The 22,426-nt window shown below is 33.0% G+C and overlaps 2 protein-coding genes across 2 annotated transcripts in view; one reads left to right on the top strand and one right to left on the bottom strand.

Annotated features, from left to right (window-relative positions):
* The window catches only part of LOC107856665 (loganic acid O-methyltransferase-like), a 93,743-nt gene extending 71,359 nt beyond the window's left edge, over positions 1 to 22,384 (bottom strand). The window contains exon 1 of the mRNA XM_047394300.1: positions 21,912 to 22,384. Within this exon, the coding sequence (XP_047250256.1) occupies positions 21,912 to 22,031 (120 nt within the window). The 5' untranslated portion in view covers positions 22,032 to 22,384. The remainder of the gene's footprint in view (positions 1 to 21,911) is intronic.
* On the top strand, positions 10,275 to 12,431 carry LOC107856666 (loganic acid O-methyltransferase). Its single transcript, XM_016701641.2, has 3 exons — positions 10,275 to 10,484; positions 10,876 to 11,517; positions 11,898 to 12,431. Exons 1-3 carry the CDS (start codon positions 10,416 to 10,418, stop codon positions 12,234 to 12,236), a joined length of 1,050 nt encoding a protein of 349 aa, XP_016557127.1. The 5' UTR covers positions 10,275 to 10,415; the 3' UTR covers positions 12,237 to 12,431.
* Positions 22,385 to 22,426: the final 42 nt, after the last annotated feature.

The raw sequence follows: 22,426 nt of genomic DNA, 5'->3' as shown, positions 1-22,426 counted from the left end.
TAAAATATTTATTTCATCCGAATAAAAATTTATGAAATATATTTGTATGTAATTTTGTCATTTTAAGTAGTGATTATAATTTATCGTATTCAATTATACGAGATTTTATAATTTTGTTACTTAAATATTTATTTTTAAAATATCGGATTTTAATCAAGGCTTATAGATTCAAATGATTAAAGTTTTGATTTAAATATAATTTACTTCAAAAAAATATTTATTCGGATAAATATGTGTTTGATATTATAAAATCAAGAAGTCCGGGATTAAAGGAAGTATTAATTCGCATCGAATTTTAATTTAATTTAGCCAATCTATTAGATTTGGCCATAATTGAAATCAAATTATCCATAATTGTAATGCAATCCGTCAATTGATTTGTAATTTGGTCAAAATTAAATAATTATGGCTAAATTTTAAATCCCAATTGGGGTTATATTTTAAATAACCCCAAAATTCTCAAAAACTCTCATAACGTCTACCTAATTCCACAAAAAAATAATTTCAAATTGTACTACATTGTACTATTTCTCCCCAACTTTGTCTTTTCCCAATTTTGAAATTCAAAAGTTGTACTACATTGTACAATTTTCCCCCACATTATCTTACACCGCACCTTATCTTCAATTTTAAAATTTCAGAAACACTCTTAATTGCTTTTTCTCCCACATTGGTGGATGACAAGAAATAAATCTTCATCCTTTCCTATAAATACTTTTCTCCCACACTGGTGGAAGGAAAGAAAAAAAATCTCATTTCTCTCCTATAAATACTACCTCTACTTTGGTAGAAAAAAGGGGAAAAGGGAAGGAAAAAAAAGAGGCTAGAAAGGTGAAAAAATCCTTTTTGAGCAAAATAGTTATTTTTATTTAGTAAAAATTTTTGTTTCATAGAGTTGGTTGGCTAATAAAAAATTTCAAGTTGCCGGTGACATTTTTTTGGTGGTGGTTGATTCCAATGAAGCTCGTAGTCTTGTTTTACTGCCCCCAAATAGGTAAACACATCTTTTTTTTTTAGTTTTTATTATCGTTTTCTTCTTTATCTTTTTTCTTCTTCATAGTTCGTAGCTATAATTTTGTTTGCTGGGATTGTATGTTGTGGACGGCCTTAAAGGCCCTAGGACGTTGTGGTATCGATATTCTAATTATTTTCGTGTCCATGGTATAAAATGAGCTAACAATAGTTGTATATGTCTTTTTTTTTACTTTATTCTTTGATTATTTTGGATAAAGTTTCAATCTTTGCTTAAAAGATGTATTTATGCTTTGTTTAAACTAATTGTTGTTGGATATATTTGTTTTTAGCATGTAAAGTTATTTTCTTTATATTGAAAAGAATAGTTAATGTTGAATGTTTCGCCTTTTCACCTTATTCTTTGATTATTTTGGATAATGTTTAGATCTTTGCTTGAAAAACATAATCATGTCTTGTTTAAACTCATTATTGTTGAATATGTTTATTTTTAACATGTAAAGTTATTTTTTTTTTATGTTGAAAAGAATAGTTAGTATTGATTGTTTTGCCTTTTGACCTTATTCTTTGATTATTTTGGATAAAGTTTAGATCTTTACTTGCAAAGTCATACCCATGTCTTGTTTAAACTCATTGTTGGTAGATATGTTTGTTTTTAGCATGTAAAGTTATTTTCTTTATGTTGAAAAGAATGGTTAATATTGATTGTTTTGCCTTTTGACTTTATTCTTTGATTGTCATGTATAAAGTTTTGATCTTTGCTCAAAATACAAACTCATGTCTTGTTTAAATTTATTGTTGGCGGATATGTTTGTTTTAGCTATAAAGTTGTTTCTTTTATATTGAAAAAATAGTAACTATTGTTTGTTTTGCCTTAATAAAAATAGTAATTGATTAAATCCAGAATTTTTCATTTACTTGTTAATTATTTTAAGGGATCTCCAAAATCTTCATATAAGAGAGGAAGTGCTAGCTTTATTTTTCATCCACGATGTTTATTCCACTTTTTCGCATGTTTTCAAATTTGTCAAAATGATGAGAAAGTTCAAATTTTTGTGGATAAATAGAATTATTTAGATATTTTCTAGTCATGCATAGTATGATTGTGAAACAATATTTCACTTTTAGAAATGCTAAACTTTATTCTAATTTTCTTGCGCCCGTTGGATTGTTATATGTGCTCTTTGTGAGTGTAAAGACTTGATTCGTGTCTCTCATTAATTCATAATATCAAAGGAGAATCAACGATGTCTTAGAAATATAAACCATAGGTCATTACACGTTTTTTCTCATAAAATTTTGGTTATAATTTAGATGTATGAATTTTCGTTAATATCGCCTTAATTGAAATTTAAAGATTCTCTTGCTTGAAAAGTTGACCTTTATTTTCTTTTGTTATATGGATTAGTATCTATGTTTGTTCAATTTTAGAAGTCATGAGTATTTTCCTTGTTGCCTCATCCCTTTACTTTCGCAAGCTTACGTTGTTTGTTTCTTGCATTAATTCATTGAATATGGCCTTCTTCCTTTACCTTTATTCATTCTTGTATGAACATAAATCATGAGGCATGTAAGGGGTGTCTTTTCTTTGCATTTTATTTGTTGACTCTCATTCTTGTGCAAGTGTGCTTATCATTGTCATTCAAAATTGGTTCTTGATATTTTCTTTTGCTTTGAAATATGTCACTTTTATGTCTTGAACGTATATTAATTTCTTTATCTTTTCCTTGCATGCAAAAAAAATGTCTCGGGTCCAAATGGATTCCTCTCCTCTTGCATTTCGTAATGCGCCAATGAGGTCTACCCCTTCGAGTCAAGTTCGAAGTGCGGGTGCTAGAAGATAGACGAAGAAGGAAAATGGGTCAAAACCCATTGATGAGGTCATTAAGAGACTTGAAAAGTCTCAATTTTTATTATTGTCTTCTTTTTATTTATTTATTTAGTCATTTATTCATTCATTAATTTCGGCCTTAAAGCCAAAGTTGTATTTAGTATAGGTAGAGCAAGACTCGAGCCAAAGACTCAAAAAATAGATTAGGACAGGTGAAATAGGTCGAAATCCCAACTAGACTAGGACAGGTCTCGTTGATTTGGGCTCAATGGCCTAAATCCTTTACTTTCTCCTCCCTTCCCCTTTTATGTGTTTATTTGTTTATTAGTTTTGTTTAGACTTAGTTAAAATCCATACTAAGTCGCCTAAATCTATTTTACATAAGTCTTTTTTTTTTAAAATCAAATTACTATTTCAACAAATTAATCTTTTCAAAAGTTAATCAAAAGATGTTTTCAAACAATCCGGATAACCACAAGTTAGTGGACGTTTTAGGTGACTAACACCTTCCTAAAACGTTAATAAGAACCGCTTACTCAGAATCTCTTAACTTAAACGATTTTTCTATTTTGGATCGTTTGAAGCTACTCTCTAAAGGTTTCTTAATTTCTTTTCAAAATTAAGTGGCGACTCTCCCAAAAAGTCAAAATTTCTCTGCAAAACAGTCCTATGAATTCTCAATGACCCTGCTTTGGGTTTTCAAAAGTTTATTTCAAGTTGAGGTCGAAAACAGGGTAAGGAGGGCCTCGCCGATGTATTTCTGAAAAAGTGCGAATAGCGTTCTTGTTCTGGGTTAATTTTAAGGAAAAAAATACTGCTTTGTTCTTTCACTGTAAATAAGTTTTCTAGATGTTACAACTTGCTTGATTACATCCTATTTTGAAAAATGTCTAGCCTTTCCCTACATTATTTGCTCCCTTAGTTTTGATAGTTAGACACACCTTAGATTTTCGCCTTATCTATCTTCAGAATCAAATTCCTATGGTTAATTTTACATTTCCTAGGCAGTTGTTGTTTATTCAAGTTGCTTTCCCTTTTCTTACTTTACTTTTGATTCAATTTTGGTTCATTTGTCTAGAACTTCTGGATTTCTGTAAGGCGTTTTCCGACTATCGAATAATGCTTGAGTGTTTTACTATTTTCCCCCTTTAAATCTATTTAAAGTTCTATGTTGATGTCGACCTTTCTCGATGTATCTACATGAGTGTCGTATTTTTTTTTAGTATGAAAAGTTAGATAATAATAAGTTTGGATGGTTGCCTATGGAATTTAGTTTTAATGAAGATTAGACATTGAGGGAAGATGTTCTTGTTATTCTACCCTTAATTGATCATCTTATGTCATGAGGTTCGTTCGCCGAAGTTCGGATTTTCTTAGACTGCTTTTATTCCAAATTTGTCGTAGCAGTCATCGAATCTTTAAAAAATATGTGAAATCTGTTCGTTAGCAGTCATTTTTTCAAGTAGTCTGATTACTTTCCTCGGTTGAACACTTTCTTTATTTTAATCCTAGCCCTTTATCCTGTTATTTACAGTTTAGTATGACAATATTGGATTTTTATCCTGTTTTCTCCGATTATTGATGAATCGTTGCTTGCTGTAATTTCAATTCTCCAGTCTTGCACCTGCAATTGCTTGCGCTAGCTTAAGTCCATGATGAAATGTTGCCTGTTGTAATTCTTTAACTTATCATTTTAACAGTATAATGATGTTTAGAGTGGTTCGACTCGTAATTTTTGTTTAATCTAACTTGGACAAACGTATTTCCCCAGGCTCAATCTAACTAAACTGTAGTTTGTTTGATAAACAACTTAGCTTTGTAACATGTTTAGTTTAGTTCATTTATAATTTTCTTTGCAAAAGCAATGCTTCATTCTTTCTTGGAAAAGCTGTGATATTGTGATGCTTTTAGTTTCAATTTTATTCTGATGGAGGATGGTGTGTGCTATTATATTGCATGACTCTGACCTATCTGAATTACTGTCTTGTAGTCCATTTGATGACACTATAGTTGACTTTTTGTTTATCAATTTGTTATGCTATTTCTCCATGTAGCAATTAGTATTTTAGGTGTGTATTAATTTCGTTTCTTTTCTTCTTTCGCATGAACCCGCCTCGGAGTCCAAAAGGACTCTTTCCTTGTTGCATTCCCTAATGGGACAATCAGGCCCATCCGTTGAGTCAAGCCCGAAGTTGGTTAAGTAATGAACTGACGCATGGAGTCAAAAGAAGGAGAAATGGGTTAAAGTCCCATTCTTGAAGCGGCTAAGAGACAAAAGTCTCATTTATTATTTCGTTTCGTTTAATTATTGTTGTCTTTATTTATTTTATTGGTTTATTTATTTTATTCATTCATCCGGTTCATGAATCCAAGGTTGTATAAACATAGGAAGGGGTAAGATTTGAGCCAAATGCTCGAAAATTAGATTAGGACAGATGAAATGGGTCGAAGGCCCAATTAGACTCGGACGAGTTTTGTTGGTTTAGGCCAATGGCCTAAATCCCTTACTTCCTCCCTTTCCTCTGTTCTTTATGTTTTTTTTCCTTATGTGCTTGGCGAACCTAGTTAAATCCTTAGTTAAGTCGCTAAAAAACTAGTTTTGCATAAACACCAAAATATTCCTAAAATCGCTTTTTCTTTTCTAAAAATAAACTTTTTCAAAGTTAATCAAAAGACTATTTTCAAACAGTCCGAATAACCGTAAGTTAGCAGGCGTTTTAGGTGCCTAACACCTTCCTAAAACGTTAATAGGAACAACTTACCTGAAATCTCTTAACTTAAACGATTTTCTTGTTTTGAATCGTCTAAGTATTTTACAAAAGGTTTCTTAATTCTTTTTCAAAATTAAGTGGCGACTCTCTTTCAAAAGTCAAAATTTTTGCAAAACAACGTTGACACCTCGAGCATCCCACAGACTTCTTCACCAGTATGCGGTACTGCAAAATATGTGGGAGGCAATAAGTTAAGCATGGAGATCCAGAACTTATTTACTGAAGGGAATGTGTTTGACAGTGAGGGAAGCCCTAGTCATGCTGATATGCAAACCAGTGGCTAAGTTGTCAGGTTGAGCAATTGAGAAGTCACCCCTCTCCCTACTAGGAAGAGGTCTGGTAGTTTGTTTTATTTTCTTTTCTGTTTTCTGAATTATTTCAGGGTTGTAGTTCGGGATCTATCTTGTTTTATCCCTTTGTCGTGCATGTTCAAACCCTTCTATATTTTATTTATACTAAATGAAGTATCCCTTTCCCTTTGTGTTTTAAATATGTGTTGTTTGTTTTCTTTACACAGTCCATTTTGTGTTGATTTTAGTGATATGACATGCTTGTAGAATTTTCAGCTGGATGTTGAAAACCAGTTTTAGCATGAACTTTGAATCAAAGGGCTAAGGTTAAAAAAAAGCAGAAACATCTGAGAAAATAGGTAGAGTGCTGAGACATTTGGTGACAAGTTGAAGCCTTTTCTGGAAATTAAGGCACTTATTTTAAGAATCACAAGAATAACTTGGTCATCAATTGAACGACATGTCTCAATTAGGTCAAATAGTGGTTGTGTGAACAGAAAGAAAATTAGCTCCACAAAATCATGAGTCATTCAATGTGAGGATTGTACAATTAAGGTGGAGTTTACAGAAGAAATAGTGACGCACAGAATCAGTCAAAGTTAATGCTGAAAAAGATGTCAGAAGTGATCTTTATCTTTCACTTTCATATTGCATGATATGTACTTGCATTTTTAAGGATTGATATGACGAAGACATTTCATTCTGCTATCCAAACATCGTGTCATCCTTTGTTTACCCCCATTTGAGCCTTTGTTTTATTTTCTTTCATACCCTTCTTTTGGAATCAAGATAGAGTCAGTAAAACTCAAAAGAAAAGTGTTGAAAAAAAATGTGTCCAAAATGAAAAAAAATAGAAGAGTGTCAAAAATAGGGTCAGAAAAAAATCCCAAAGATAAAAAAGAAAAAAAACACAAAAAATCAGAATCAATCCAAAGAACAAGCTGCCAGAACTATGAGTGACCTGATTCTTCTCTCTCGGGGGTGAGATACGTAGGCTGTCTACTCTGTGCTCGATCTAACCAAACAAATAATTTAGAATTGTCCAGTCAAAAGAAATTAGGGCATGAGTTAATCCTCATTATTTGAGTCGATTCCAAAAGTTGTAAGTCCTACCCCACCTCAGGTGTCGTTTGGCCTCATGCTATCTTTTCTTTCTAACTCTATCCAAAAGTGAAGTACAACCAAACAAAGACCTTCAGATCAATATTTGAGAATGCTAAGGCTAAGCATGCAATGGATGTGATGATGCATTTTGGGAACTACTTGTCTTCCTCAGCATAGGAGAGAAATGATAATGAGAGAGTCTTATCGGTGAAAACCTTTACGGGCATCGTAAGACGATGGTAAGCTGAGAGAGATAAAATGAGAGAGTCTTATCGGTGAAAACCCTCACGGGCACTGTAAGACGGCGGTGAGTTGAGACAAATGAAAATAAGAGAGTCTCATTCGTGAAAAACCCTCACAGACACCATAAGGCAATGGTGAGCTGAGAAAAGAAAAATGAGAGAGGCTCGTTGGAAAAACCGTTCAAGGCGCCACTAGCTAAATGAGGTCTTAAATGCAATTGATCTAATGAAGCAACTCAATTTTGAGGTCATTAACAACAATTTGTGAGAGTTTTGGATGGAAAGATCAGGTAGTTTAATCCGATATGCATGTCATAATCATTAGAGTAAGATAAAATTTTCTTTCATCTTTTTCAATGGGGACATTCATTATCATTTCTTTCTTTTCTATACTTATATTTTTATTTTTCTTGAGTCAGTAATCCAAATAAAATCATTGTCATTTTTCTCTTGTCTTTAAGTCAAGTCTATGTCAAAACAAGTGAGAAAAGATTTCAAAACTGACTACCAACTTCTTCAATTGTACAAAGCAAGGAAGAAAGGCCAACGCATGAAAGAGACATGATTGTCAGCCAAAATGAGGCAAGCAAAAAGTTTTGTCAACAAATAAGTCTGAGAATTCATGAAATACCAAGGTTCCAAGGGGTATATCTGAGAAGTATGGCAAAGCAGAGATGTTGTGTATGTCTCAGTAACTCTTAATAATCTGAGTTTGGTCAATGAAGCAGCAAGTCAATGACACAGGCTAATGGTTGGAAGCAAGGTTAAATGTGTTGACGGCAAGAGCGTTTGCCACGAAAGCTAAAGCCACAAACCAGCAACCATGTTCTTAAACTCACAACATTTCTTTGCATGAAACAGGAACACATGTTACCTTCAAATCAAGGATTTCAAAGCCTAAACATCAAGGCCCGTAATTTCTCACTTTTACAAATGCAGGAAGCAATGTTGCTGCACAGGTTTGATAATTAAATCATGGTAAAAATTCATCATCTTATATCGCTCGGAGACACACTTTCTTATCCAGGTATTTTAGTTTTCATTTGCTGGGTGATACACTTCTTTAATTGAACCTTCACTCCTAGAAGACGTACCTTCTAGTCGATTCACTCCCCTTGATCCCTAGAAGACGTACATTTCAGTCGAGTCATTCCCTTTGATTCCTATAAGACTTACCTTTTAGTCGAGTCATCTCCTTTGATTCCTATAAGACGTACCTTTTATTCGAGTCATTCCCTTTGATTCCTATAAGACGTACCTTTTAGTCGAGTCATTCCCTTTGACCCTTAGAAGATGTACCTTTTAGTCGAGTCATTCCCTTTGATTCCTATAAGACGTACCTTTTAGTCGAGTCATCTCCTTTGATTCCTATAAGACGTACCTTTTATTCGAGTCATTCCCTTTGATTCCTATAAAACGTACCTTTTAGTCGAGTTATTCCCTTTGGCCCCTAGAAGACGTACTTTTTAGTCAAGTCATTCCCTTTGGCCCCTAGAGGACGTAACTTTTAGTCGAGTCATTCCCTTTGATTCCTATAATACGTACCTTTTAGTCGAGTCATTCTCTTTGGCCCCTAGAAGACGTACTTTTTAGTCGAGTCATTCCCTTTGGTCCCTAGAGGACGTACCTTTTAGTCGAGTCATTCCCTTTGATTCCTATAAGACGTACCTTTTAGACGAGTCATTTAGTTGTGGAGGGCAAAACTTAGGTGTCAACACTAAGTACTCCCTAAATACCTTCCTAAGTACTTCCAAAATATCTGACTAAGCAAAGAGTAACTTTATCACCACATACATTCAGAAAGGGAGCCAGCCTAGTAATAGGGGATTTGTTCAAACTCCCTTCGACGGAAAATTATAGAGAAAATGCATTGTTTGCACCCTGAACTATAAACGAAATTGCTGAGACACTCCAACTTAAAGGGGGTCCTATTACCCCTGGACTAATTAAAATCGTATTTTTGACAACCTTAGTGCCTACGTAGCACACTGCGTGAATCAATACACTGAAAGTCCACGTATGCGCCACGTAGGCACTAAGGTTGCCAAAAATACAATTTTAATTAGTTTAGGGGCAATAGGACTCTCTTTAAGTTTGAATGTGTCTCAGCAATTTCGTTTATAGTTCAGGGTGGAAACAATCTATTTACTCAAAATTATACTATAAATACATGATTAAAATAGTTTTTATATATATATTGTAGATATTGAACCCGTTCGATGAATTTTTCTTGAGATTTTGAATACCCCTCATCATAAATGTGGTCATCATGTTATTGTCCACACACAATAAGATATTTAAAACTTTGATTTGATTGAACCTCTGACAAATAATCAATCACGGAGAAAGATGTGGTTGCACTGTTTAACTCCATACTTTGTCTAACAATTAGGACTTGCTTGTCAAGGAAAAGCCAAAGAAGAATAAATCCTCAAAAAACACGTTTTATTTTATTTATTGTTGTCGATACATGAATTCAGACTTTGAAATTTATAACGGTTCTATTCCTTTTGAATTAGAGTGAATGGTGAAAAAAACACTTAAAATATCTTGATTTTTTTATTTTGGCATAATACATAAATATGATCCTAATTTAATAACTTTAATTTAATAACGTTTTATTAAAACTATAATTTTTTTTTATTTATTATTAGTATAGTTTCATATTTGAGCTGAAAATAATAGTGAAAAGTCATTTAAATATATAAAAAGGAATTAGTAAGGGCATAATAGTCATTTTATCCTTTTTTTTTTACTGTTGGAACGCTCAAATTTTTAACCCGACGCGCCCAGTTTTGCGTGTACAACACGCGTTTTGCCACATAAGATTCGAGGTCATATTTGTGCAGTTTTGAATAGTTAAAGGTCATATTTGTGCACTATCAAAATTTAAGGTCAAAGCTATAATTTGGTATCAAATTTAGGATCATATTTATGTATTATGCCTTTTATTTTTATACTTGAACTATTAGATGTATGTGCGAGTTTCGAACCTAAACTATCACCGACTATTTATTAGCACAAACCTAACCTATTCATTGTTGGCTTTTAATTCATTTATTTGGTAGACAAAACGTGAAGTTGAACATTGCAACATCCACACACAGACACACATATATATATATATAAGAACATGAATGTTTGAAGAAATCATTGAGAAGTAACTCAAAGAAAAAGAAAAAGAAGTATATTAGCATTAGCAAAAATGACAACATTTTTCCCCATGAATGGTGGTGATGGTCCTTATAGCTTCTCCAAAAACTCCCAATTGCAGGTACATATTAATTACTTCTTGCATTACTATATACTCTGAACCTTGCGCATAGCGGGAACTTTAATGCACCGGGCTGTCCTTTATTTGAGTTTCTTACTTGAACTATCAGGTGAACTATCATCAACTGTTTATCAAAATTAAACAAACATCAACTGTCAATTGATAGTAAAGAATTGATAGTGTTGATGTGTGTTTTGATATATATAGCCGGTGATAGTTCAGATAAGAAACTCACACGCCTGATAGTTCAATATGAAACTAAACAAAATTGAGATTAAAGATCACACATATGTACGTAATTGATGTTACAATTTACATGCTAAAGTAGTTGAACTTTAATTTATTCCCTATAATAACAAAATCTATCAATCAATGTTATAATTGCATGCAGAGAGAAGTGTTAGATGGTGCAAAGGGAATGGTGAGAGATGCAATTATTCAAAAGTTTGACATCAAAATCATGTTATCATCTTCAAATACAATACGTATTGCAGATTTTGGATGTTCAGTTGGACCAAACACTTTCATTGCAATGCAACATGTTGCACAAGCTCTAAAGGACAAATACTTATACCAAGTCAAATATTCAACTAATAATATTCCTGAATTCCAAATATTTTTCAATGATCATGTCACCAATGATTTCAACACCCTCTTTCGATCACTTCCCATCGATCGATCCTACTATGCATTCGGAGTTCCAGGATCATTCCATGGTAGATTATTTCCATCGCGATCGATGCACTTTGCACATTGTTCTTGTGCTATACATTGGTTATCTAAGTGTCCAGAAGAGTTGTTAGATGAAAAATCCCCAGCATGGAATAAAGGTTTGATTCATTATATGGGTACATCAAATGTTGAAGTGTTGAATGCTTATGTTGCTCAATTTGAAAAAGACATGGACATGTTCTTCAATGCAAGAGCTGAGGAGATTGTTGAAGGAGGAATGATGGTACTTGTTACGCCATTTGAAAGTTACACACGTCTCTTCAAATTTTTTGGTTCTAGTCTTATGGATTTGGTGAATGAGGTAAGTAAATGTGTTCATCAAACCAAAATTATTACACTAAACATGTACAAGTAATAAAGAGAAAAATACCGCTTTACCCTTCTGAACCATACCAAAAACGGCTATGACACAACTCAACTTAAAGGGGGTAACTATTACCCCTGAACTAATTAAAAGTGTAATTTTGACACCCTTAGTGTCTATGTGGACACTTCAGTGTTGTGCCACATATGCGCCACGTAGACACTAAGGGTGTCAAAATTATACTTTTAATTAGTTCAGGAGTAATAGGATCCCTTTTTAAGTTGGAGTGTGTCTCTACTATTTTGGTATAGTTCAGGGAGTAACAGGGTATTAGCTCAATAATAAATGAAATTGATGTCTATTTCTTTTTGGCACAGGGAAAGTTAGATGAATCTTTAGTTGACTCGTTTAATTTGCCAATGTATTTTCCTTCTCCTGAAGACATGACTAAAGTGGTGGAGAAAAATGGTTGTTTTAGTATTGAGAGAATGGAGTTGACATATCCCAAATCAAAGCTTGTGGATGAGGCTGATGCAAAGACTTTAATGATAAATCTAAGGGCCGTTTTAGAAGGACTAATAATAAATCACTTTGGAAGTGAAATAGCAGAAGAAACTTGTGCAAGGACTATTCTCAAAAGTGATGAGATTTCGACATGGATGAAAGCTAATTATGAGAAATCATGTCAATTGTTTGTCGCTTTAAAGCGTAAATAAATTTCTAGGGAGAAATCTATGGCAGAAGTTTAGTAACTAGTGGAGCATTGTCTAACTAATTTTCCCTTAAAATATTATCATTATTATCTGCATTTCCTTTGCTTCGCTTGCTATATTATTTGTTGTTTCTACTGTTCTGGTGACTCTTCTTTATAACTATTTATTGTTGCTGCTGAACTTTTTTTCATTATTTTCAACCTAACTTCTTCAATGATGTATTTTCCCTTTTCTTTCATACTTTGTGATATACTATTTATTTTGCTTGAACCAAGAATCTATTAAAAACACCTCTCTGACTCCATGGGGGACTAATGATGATAATGTACTAAAATAGTCAACACACATTCATATTTGAAGCTTTTCGAAAAATTGTTCGAGCTTTAGTAAAAGCGGCTCTTCAAAGTTAGTACACATTCATATTTGAAATGATTTATTTCTGAAGGATCTCTGATTAAAGGAGAGATCCCTGATTTTGTACAAATAACTTTGCCAAAGAAAATAACTGAGTATTGGAAACTCAGAGAGAAAAAAAAATGAGACTCTGATACCAAGTTGAATAAAGAGAGATTCAGAACATTACAGATAAAGAGATCATGATTTCTTTCACGAATTAGAACAGTAGAGTATGCATTGAATTTATACAAAGAAAGGGGTCATAATTGTCTTCTAATTCTAGCCTTTCTAATTACTAGCCTAGTAACGTGATAGATCCCTGATTTATTCTAAAGGATCTCTGATTAAAGGGGAGATTCCTGATTTTGTACAAACGACTTTGTTGGGAAAAAAAAACTGAATATTGAGAACTTAGAATGAGAAAAAAATGAGACTCTAATATCAATTTGAATAAAGAGAGATTCAGAATATTAAAGATAAACGGATCGTGATTTCTTTCACTAATTAGAACAGTAGAGTGTACATTACTTTATACAAAAAAAAAAAAAAAAGTAGTTCTAATTGTTTTCTAATTACTAGCCTAGTAACAAAGGATATCTCTGATTTATGATTAAAGGATCTCTAATTAATGGGGAGATCTCTAATTTTTACGATGCTAAATAAGCTATGGACTAAATAAGATACATATTTTATGAAGCTAAATAAGCTACGGTTGATAACTTCCATCTCATACGATTCTGTCCCGAGCTTTCATCGTTGGCCTTGACATCAAATCACTATCTAAGCATATATTTTCACCGTGAACTTGTGTGCTTGTAGACATGTAATTTTATCCCATCAATAATATTTCTTATTCCGATATCACACAATTTAATTTCATTTTTACAATTTTTCCCCAAGAAAATAAATAACCACCTCATCTTTTACTTATTTATGTATTTATTTTTGTTTTGTTTTATCCAAATAACAAGTCATAACAAACTTTGTCTCATTCTAATATTCCAACAACCCACCCAATCAAAAATGGACACCTAACCTTTACCCCTTCTAAAAAACAACCCACCCCTCACCTAACCACCCTCACCACCCCATACCCCTATCCCACGTCACCCCTCTCCTTTTTCTTGTCCAAAAAGAAAATACACTTCCAGGAAATTTCCTAGGATCCCATTTTTCTTCATTTTTTCCCCCCTGGAATACACGAAAGGCACATATACACTAACATATACACTAAAATTTTCTTTCTTCTTCAGACGAACTCGCGAAAACCACCATAGACACACCTCCATTCCCTTTTCATTTTCTTACTCTCTTCATCTTATCATCATCTTCTTCTTCTTCCTTTAGATAAAATATATATATATATATATATATATATATATAAATATATACCACACAGAATGCACATAAGGGGACTGGACCTTGACATATTCATTGAAAATTCAAGAATCAAGGTCTTCGATTGTCAGTTCGTCTGTTCTCAATGAGTACAATACGAAATTCTTAAGTTTAATTTCCTCTCTTTTATGTGATTTTCCAGTTGAATCTGTCCAGAAACAGCGAGACCGGCCGGAGTCCACCTGGGGTCCGTCATTTTCCGCCTCCGGCTGAGTTCATCGGAGCTCAGGCCTCACTGGGTTCGATCTCCTGTCGTGTGAATTGAGGTTTTGGGTTCGTCAATCTTAGTGTTTCGTTTTTCAAATAGTGCTTGGATTCATCATTTTCCTCTCATAGAAATCGCGTACTGACATACCTATCCGTGGCTGCACTGTTTGGGACCGTTGGTTTTTCTACTGGTTCTGGAATTTGGACGCTGTTTGGTCTCAATCTTAGTGTTGTTTTCACTATCGGATTTTTGTTTCTCTATACCGAGTGAGGGATTTCATCGGTTTTCTATTCGGGCTTTTGATTTGGGCTTCCTTAACGTTATTATCAACAAAAATCGATATTGAGGTCCATTTCTTTAATCTGTTCTCTTCTTTATTTTTGATTGGTTGCATTGACTATGATTATGTGTTTGGATGACTGTGATAGTCTGATTTCGCTGATATTGTTGCGTGATTTGAATTTGTTACTAAAATGAACATGAATTGTTGAAATGGTTTGTTAATCGTGGAAATTTGATACAAGAAAGAAATTTTGGGTGGAATTAAAAGTTGATAAAAGTTGTATAGTTAAATTTTGGTTGGTTGTCATTTTGTTCAATTCGGGATAAACATGAATGTGATCGAGCTCAGATAGGTAAATGCAGGTTGGGTAGGTGAATTTAGGGATTGTGGATTGATGGAATATTTGAGTTGTGTGATTGAATGGTTTTTTAGCTATATTGCGTTGGGATCCTTTGTATCATTTGGTCGGGGAATGCCCCGAAGTACTTGTATTGATTTATTTGGGGAATGCCCCGATGTATCTGGTACTTGGAAAATGTTCGTGGTGAATGCCCCAGGCATCGAGTAAAGCACGAGAGCGTAGTTAGGATTAGTATAGGTTAGATAGGATTTATTTTTGCATTTTATATTTGGACTGTATAAATTGGACTGAACATTTTACTTTTGATTCATTTTTGTTTTTGTTTGTTTGATTGTTTTACGTGTTTTGTGTGGTTTGTACATTCGTAGTGTCAAAATTAGCCGATACGCTCCACCAAGCGACCGTGGTCAAGCCACGGGACTGAGGGATGCCTAACACCTTCCCCTCGGTCAACAAAATTCCTTAGCCGGAATCTCTATTCGCAAATCAGTTTAAAGAGTTAAATGGTTTTGAAAAGGGTTTCCATTGGTCACTTGGCACACCGACTTATGTCAAGTGGCGACTCTGAATAAAAAAAAATGTAAATAATTCTTTTTCGAAATAAATTTTCATCTTTTGTCACCTTAATAATAAAAACTCTTTCGAACTTAAAATGATATCTTTTGGAGTTAAAAAATAGAGGGTGGCAGTGTTATCCTCTTGGATGCATAATGTGTCTGTCTCTCATGCGATTGAGAAAAGCAAGATAATAAAATAGCTTTCTCGTTATATATATTTCACAAATAAAATAAAATATAAATTCATGAATAATTTACTATAAATATTAACCGTCAACTAAATATTACATTAGTTATATCAAGATTTTTTTTTTTATACATCTAATCAAGCATGGTGCATTAAGCAGTTATGCATAGATCATTTTTTTCTTCTACCAATGAAACCGTCTAAATAGGATTTGTTATGTTTTAAAAACATATTATATATTATATCTTGTTTTATAAGTTGACTGTTGTTATGTAATACAATTAGAGATGAAAATAATTTTCATCATACCAAATACGTCCTAAAAGAGAAAAAAACAGAAAAAGAAAATATTTGTATTTTAGGAGTACTTATTTTTTTTTTACGTAATAAGAAGCAATCGATCATATAGATTCACTAATTCATTAATTTGTCCATTTTTTGTTTTAATCATATCAAATATAGGTAGTCGGATATTTTATCCATTTCACATGAATTATTGATGTGAACCCATAAACCTCTGGTTCCATTTCTACTTATTGATTTGAATTCATAAACCTCAAATTCTGATTCTGCCTCTAATTATTGACATGAACCCATAAACCTCAAATTCTGATTCCGCATTTACCTATTAATGTGAACCTATATACCTCAAATTTTGATTTCGCCTCTATTTATTGATGTGAACCAATAAACCTCAAATTCTGATTCCGCCTCTACTTATCAATGTGAATCCATATACCTTAAATCCTGATTCCGCCTCTACTTATTGATATGAATCCATAAACCACAAATCCTGATTCCCCCTCTACTTATTGATGAATGACATCAACAATGACAAAATCAAACGTGTCTATTTCCTAACCACAAAATCCTTATTGAATATTGCAAAATCCACTTATATAAGAAGGTGCATTTGTGAAGAAAACATTAAGCAAAAACACAAAGAAGAAGCATATTATATATTAATATTTAGCAAAAATGACCTCCTTCCCCAATATTTAGCATATTATATATTAATATTTAGTAAACATTAAGCAAAAACACAAAGAAGAAGCATATTATATATTAACAACCCTTAACAATTTTTACCTTATTTTAATTTTATCATAACAACCTCTCTAATTCAAGACACCCCACCATCCCTAACTAACTCACCCTTCCCTCTACCCTATACCCCATCCTTTTTCTTCACATTTAATTATCGCTAAAAAGGAAACAAAAAAGGAATACAACAAAAAGAAGGGCCCCACAGATGACATATACATTCACATTCTCACAATTCATCAAAGCACGCCATTTCTTCTGCCCTTTTGATTCACAAATCCAAAGGAGCCCACAGGAAAGAAGGATACAACATAACAAACTCTATTTTGGTTGGTTCAAAGCGGGCTGGCAGTTTTTCTTCCAGGGAGTCATTGAATTTACAGAGACCATTCCCACGGATCACTCTTCCTCACCCAAATACGCACCTCATCAGATAAATACTCATCCTCACCAGTGAAGGGAAGAGATCACTGACCATACACGACATCATACACACCATTAGAGAGATCGAGAGGGGTAAGAACAGAGAGAGTATAGAACGGAGGGAGTAGATTGGGGCAAATCAGCGAGAAAGGAGAGAGAATAGGCAAGGTCGCAACACGAACGGCACAGCCACCGGAATCGTCTTCATCAGAAAAATGACGCGCACAAGGGTAGAGTAAAAAAAATTGTGGGATCGAAGGACAAAACGAGGGAATAGAGGATGTTCGACGAAGATTCAGTGAAAGAATAGGAAAACGACGAGAAAACCAGCCTCTTTTCGATTTGTTTCCGGTGACATCAGTGCCGGAATCAGCTTCCGTCGTCAGTTCGATCGAATCCATCTCAAAATCGTCGACATTCCTGTATTTTCCCTTGATTTCTAGACGTCTTAGCCTGAAAACGCTAGAACCACCGGATTCAGTGGTAATTCGGAGAGATTTGGGTTGATTCCAATTATTATTTCGTTATACCGAGTTGGATTTGGTTCGTGTCGAGGATTGTTGTTCGAGGTCCGATCGCGGTTTTTGTCTCTTCACCGGTAATACTAAACTTTGGAATCTTCAAATTCGAATTGAGGTCAAATTCTATTCCTTCTCTTCTTTATTTCGTTGTTTGTCAAGTTTGATGCTTTGAATTGAATTCGGTGCGTCACTTGATATGGGATAATGTGATTTATTGTTTGTTGCGATTTGGTGTTTGATTTTCTTGATTATGGATTGATTATGGGTTGCGTGATGAAATGAATCCTTCTTGAGAATTAAAATTATTGAATGCGGGGTGAAATTGAGAAATCGGTAGAAGGGTTAATTTGGATGAATTAAGATTCATTGATTTTGGTTTAATTTGATAATAGCATGATAAATCGGAAGTAATAGGAAAATGTAGGTTGGGTAGGCAAAGTTTAGGATTTGCGATTGTTGAATGATGAAATGTGTGTGGAATGATTTTGATTTATGCATTGGGATCTGTTGTATTTATTTGACCGGGGAATGCCCGAGGGATTTGTATTGATTTATCCGGGAAATGCCCCAAAGTATCATGTACTTGAAGACAACGCACGATCAAGACCTGAAACGTCGGGTGGAGAAAGCAATTGAGTGTAGTTTAGAATTAGCATAGGATAGAGTAAGTTTATATTTTCGCATTTTTTTATTTCGAGATTGTAATAATCGGACTGAACAGTATAATTTTGGATTTGTTGTGTTTGTTTGTTTGTTTGATTGTTTTGTATGATTTGGTGTGGTGTATCTATTCATAATACCAAAATAGTCGATACACTCCACCAAGCGACTGTGGTCAAACCACGGGATCGATGGGTGCCTAACACCTTCCCCTTGATCAACAGAATTCTTAGTCGGAATCTCTGTTCGCGGATCAGTTTAGAAGAGTCAAAAACGGTTTTGAAAAAAGGATTTTCCAAGGTGACTTGGCACACCCGATTATGACAAGTGGCGACTCTAAGTTTTGAATATAATAGTCCTTTTCGTAATAAATTTTCATTTTTGTCACTTTAATAATAAAAATCCTTTCGAGCTTAAAATCCGAATCTTTTTTTAGAGTTAAAAAGGGGTGTGACAATAATTTAATAAAATTACGATTGAAGTAATTGAAACAGTCATATCATAAATATCTATTTTAGTTTTTTTTTATTAAATATTGTTAATTTATTAATACATAAATGGCTTATAGTAATTATTTAGGGATGGTACAGTAAAAACACAGTTGAAGCAGCTGAAGTTGGCATGTCGACCTGCTGCCTGCTTCAGTACCCAAACTCCCTTTTATATACTAGATATTGAAGGCCCGTGCACGGGCCCAATATATGTTATTTTTTAGTCTCAATTTATATGATACAAATAAAATTTTGATAATTAATTATATTTAAAATATTTTTTAGATATTGAAGTTGTTAGCTATTGTAATTTATAATGGTTTTTTTACATTGTAATTTACTATTTTAAGTTGTTAGCCATTATAATTTATAATACTCTCCTTGTCCAAAGTTTTGTAGCATTGATAGTCTATTATATTTTTAGAATAATTTAAGTTTAATTATTGAAATTTATAATATTTTTTCTTCTATTTCAATTTAAGTGACACTGATATAATTTCGAGAGTCAATCAAATATCACGATTGAAGTCCCGAAGTAGACATGTCTTAAATGACCCATAATAACTTAATTAAAGTGATACAATAAAATTACTATAAAAAATAGTTGTGAAAAAAATTTAAGCAGGCCTCATATAAGATGTCAAATTAATTTAAAACATTAATAATTAATTTATCTTTTTTTTTTCATTTATTTTTTTTATTAAATATTTTTTTAATATTTATATGACTCATAATAATTAATTAGGAATAAAATAGTAAAATTACGGTTGAAACAACTGAAGCAAACATGCCATAAATGTCTATTTTACCTTTTTTTATTAAATATTATTAATTTTTAATACGTAAATGGCATATAATAATCAATTAGGAAATAACTTATTAGAAGTGGTATAAGAAAATTAATATAAAAAATAGTTGTGAAAAAAATTTAGACAGTCCATATATAAGATGTTAAATTAATTTAAAACTTCAATAGTTTGTTTATCATTTTTTAATTAAATATTATTAATTTTTTTAATACTTAAATGACTTGTAGTAATTAATTAGGGATGAAATAATAAAATTACGGTTGAAGCAACTGAAGTAGACATGTCATAAATGTGTATTTTATTTTTTGTTAAATATTATTAAATTTTAACACTTAAATGACATATAATAATTAATTAGAATTGATATAGTAAAATCACGGATTAATACTTAAATGACCTACAGTAATTAATTAGGGATGAAATAGTAAAATTACAGTTGAAGCAGCTAAAGCGGACATGTCATAAAAGTATTTTATATTTTTGTTAAATATTATTAATTTTTTAATACCTAAATAATATATAATAATTAATTAGGGGTGATATGGTAAAATTACGGAGAAAGCAGGCATGACCACCTCCAGCTTCGAAGCCCTCTTCTATATATTAGAATATAATAGAAATAATATAGTGGCAAAAGGTACCTCAATAATATAGTTTCTATAAATGTATGTGTTTAATCGTCCCAATCAATGTTGATTTTATAGAAATATGGGCAAGCATTGGCCCAATTAATTATGTTATTCCGTCCGTTCATATTTATTTATTTATGTTATTAAAAATAGAAATGCGCAATAATATTTGTCTAATTTGATAATATTAGTTTATGTTCTAGAATTCCGCTATTGAAATATTTTCATTCATCTATATTTTGTTATTCGAGACATATGAAACGTGCCATAATTTTTTTTAGTTTCTCATCCGATGTCTGGTGTCCGTATTGGAGCCCCGACTAATTCGAATCACGCGTTGAAGGGCCCATTAAGGTGGCAGCGCTCCCAACAGAGTTTTTTCCATACCCTGGGTCGAACCCTCGACCTCTGATTAAGGGTAAAGCAGCCTCATTCATTGCACCACAACTCATGTTGAAGCAACGTGCCATAATTATCTCTCCATAGACCTGAATTATATCAATAAAACTAAACTGCTAAGGAGATCTAAAAACATTAATAAATAAACTTTTCAATTTTCTTTGTAGAACACATTAAGTGAAAGGTACGATGAAAAGGTCAAAAATATTAGAAAACACACAAATAAAATTTTCTGTCTATGAAACGTGTCACATCACTCAATAGACGTGAAATTATATACTATATAGATTTCTTCACAGAAACTAATTTACGGTTCAAAGCGACAAATAACTGACATGCTTTCTGGTAATTCGTTTTTATCCATGTTGAAATTTCATCACTTTTGAGAATCGTCCTTGTAAAAGCTTCTTCTGCTATGTCACTTTCAAAATCTTTCACGAAAAGTACTTCTACAACAGCTCTTAGATTTATCATTAAAGTCTTTCCATCAGTCTCTTCCACAAGCTTTGATTTGGGATACGTTAACTCTATTCTCTCGATGGTAAAACAATTATTTTTCTCCACCGCTTTAGTCATGTCTTTAGGAGAGGGAAAATATGTTGGCACATTGAATGAGTCGACTAAAGATTCATCTAACTTTCCCTGTGGATAAAAGAAAGAAATATCAATTATTACAAATGTATATATGGGCTATAACTACATATGTACATTCTGTTTTCACTTGTTTGTCTAGTACGATTTTGATGTGACATGAAACTTTTAATCTTGAAGCTTAGATGAAAGATACATGCATGGAATGCACCAAAACGTTCTTTAATATGGCGCTCTTAAGCATATAATGTGGAAAGTTATAATTAAAAGTTTCCAAAAAGGAAAAAGGGAGACGAGCATTTATTAGTACCCCCATCAAATTATAGTCAAAGTTGCTACGACACACTCCAGCTTCACAGGGGTCCTGTCACCTTCCTGAACTTAATTTTAACGTATTTCTCTAACCCTTTTATGCTGACGTGACACCTTTATTACATAAAATGGGACCCACATCAAAGATGCAACGTCAGCTAAAAAGGTTGACAAAAGGTGTCATGCAACTAAAATGGACGACAAAAATACGCTAAAATTCAGTTCAGGGGTAATAGGACACCTGTGAAGTTGAAGTGTATCATAGCAAATTTGATCATAGTTCAGGTGGGTACTAGATGCTTTACTCAGAAAAGGTGCATATTCTTTTGAAACAGACTAAAAGATAACGTAAAACAAACAAATAGAAATGGAAGGAATACTGAATAATTTCATTACTTACCTCACTCACCAAATCCATAAGACTAGAACCAAAAAATTTCACAAGACATTCACTTGATTGTGGTGAAATTATCACCATCATTCCACCTTCAACAATCTCCTCAGCTCTTGCATTTAACAACATTTCCATGTCTTTTTCAAATTGTGCAACATTAGCATTTAGCACTTCAACATTTGATGTATCTACATAATGAATTGATCCCTTATTCCATGCTGGAGATTTTTCATCTAACAACTCTTCTGGACACTTAGATAACCAATGTATGGCACTAGAACAATGTGCAAAATGTATCGATCGCGACGGAAATAATTTACCATGGAATAATCCTGGAACTCCGAATGCATAGTAGGATCGATCGATGGGTAGTGATCAAAAGAGGGCGTTGAAATATTGGTGACATGATCATTGAAAAATACTTGGAATTCAAGAATGTTGTTATTATGGTATTATTATAGATGAAAAAGTTCAGTTACTTTAGTATGACACCAAAAATTATTTTTCGGAAAAGGGTCATATATACTCTT

The sequence above is a fragment of the Capsicum annuum genome, chromosome 8 (genome assembly GCF_002878395.1).
Source record: "Capsicum annuum cultivar UCD-10X-F1 chromosome 8, UCD10Xv1.1, whole genome shotgun sequence".
In the NCBI taxonomy this organism is placed as follows: Eukaryota; Viridiplantae; Streptophyta; class Magnoliopsida; order Solanales; family Solanaceae; genus Capsicum; species Capsicum annuum.
The sequence above is the reverse complement of the archived record's forward strand: the minus strand, read 5'-3'. Positions and strand labels throughout refer to the sequence as shown.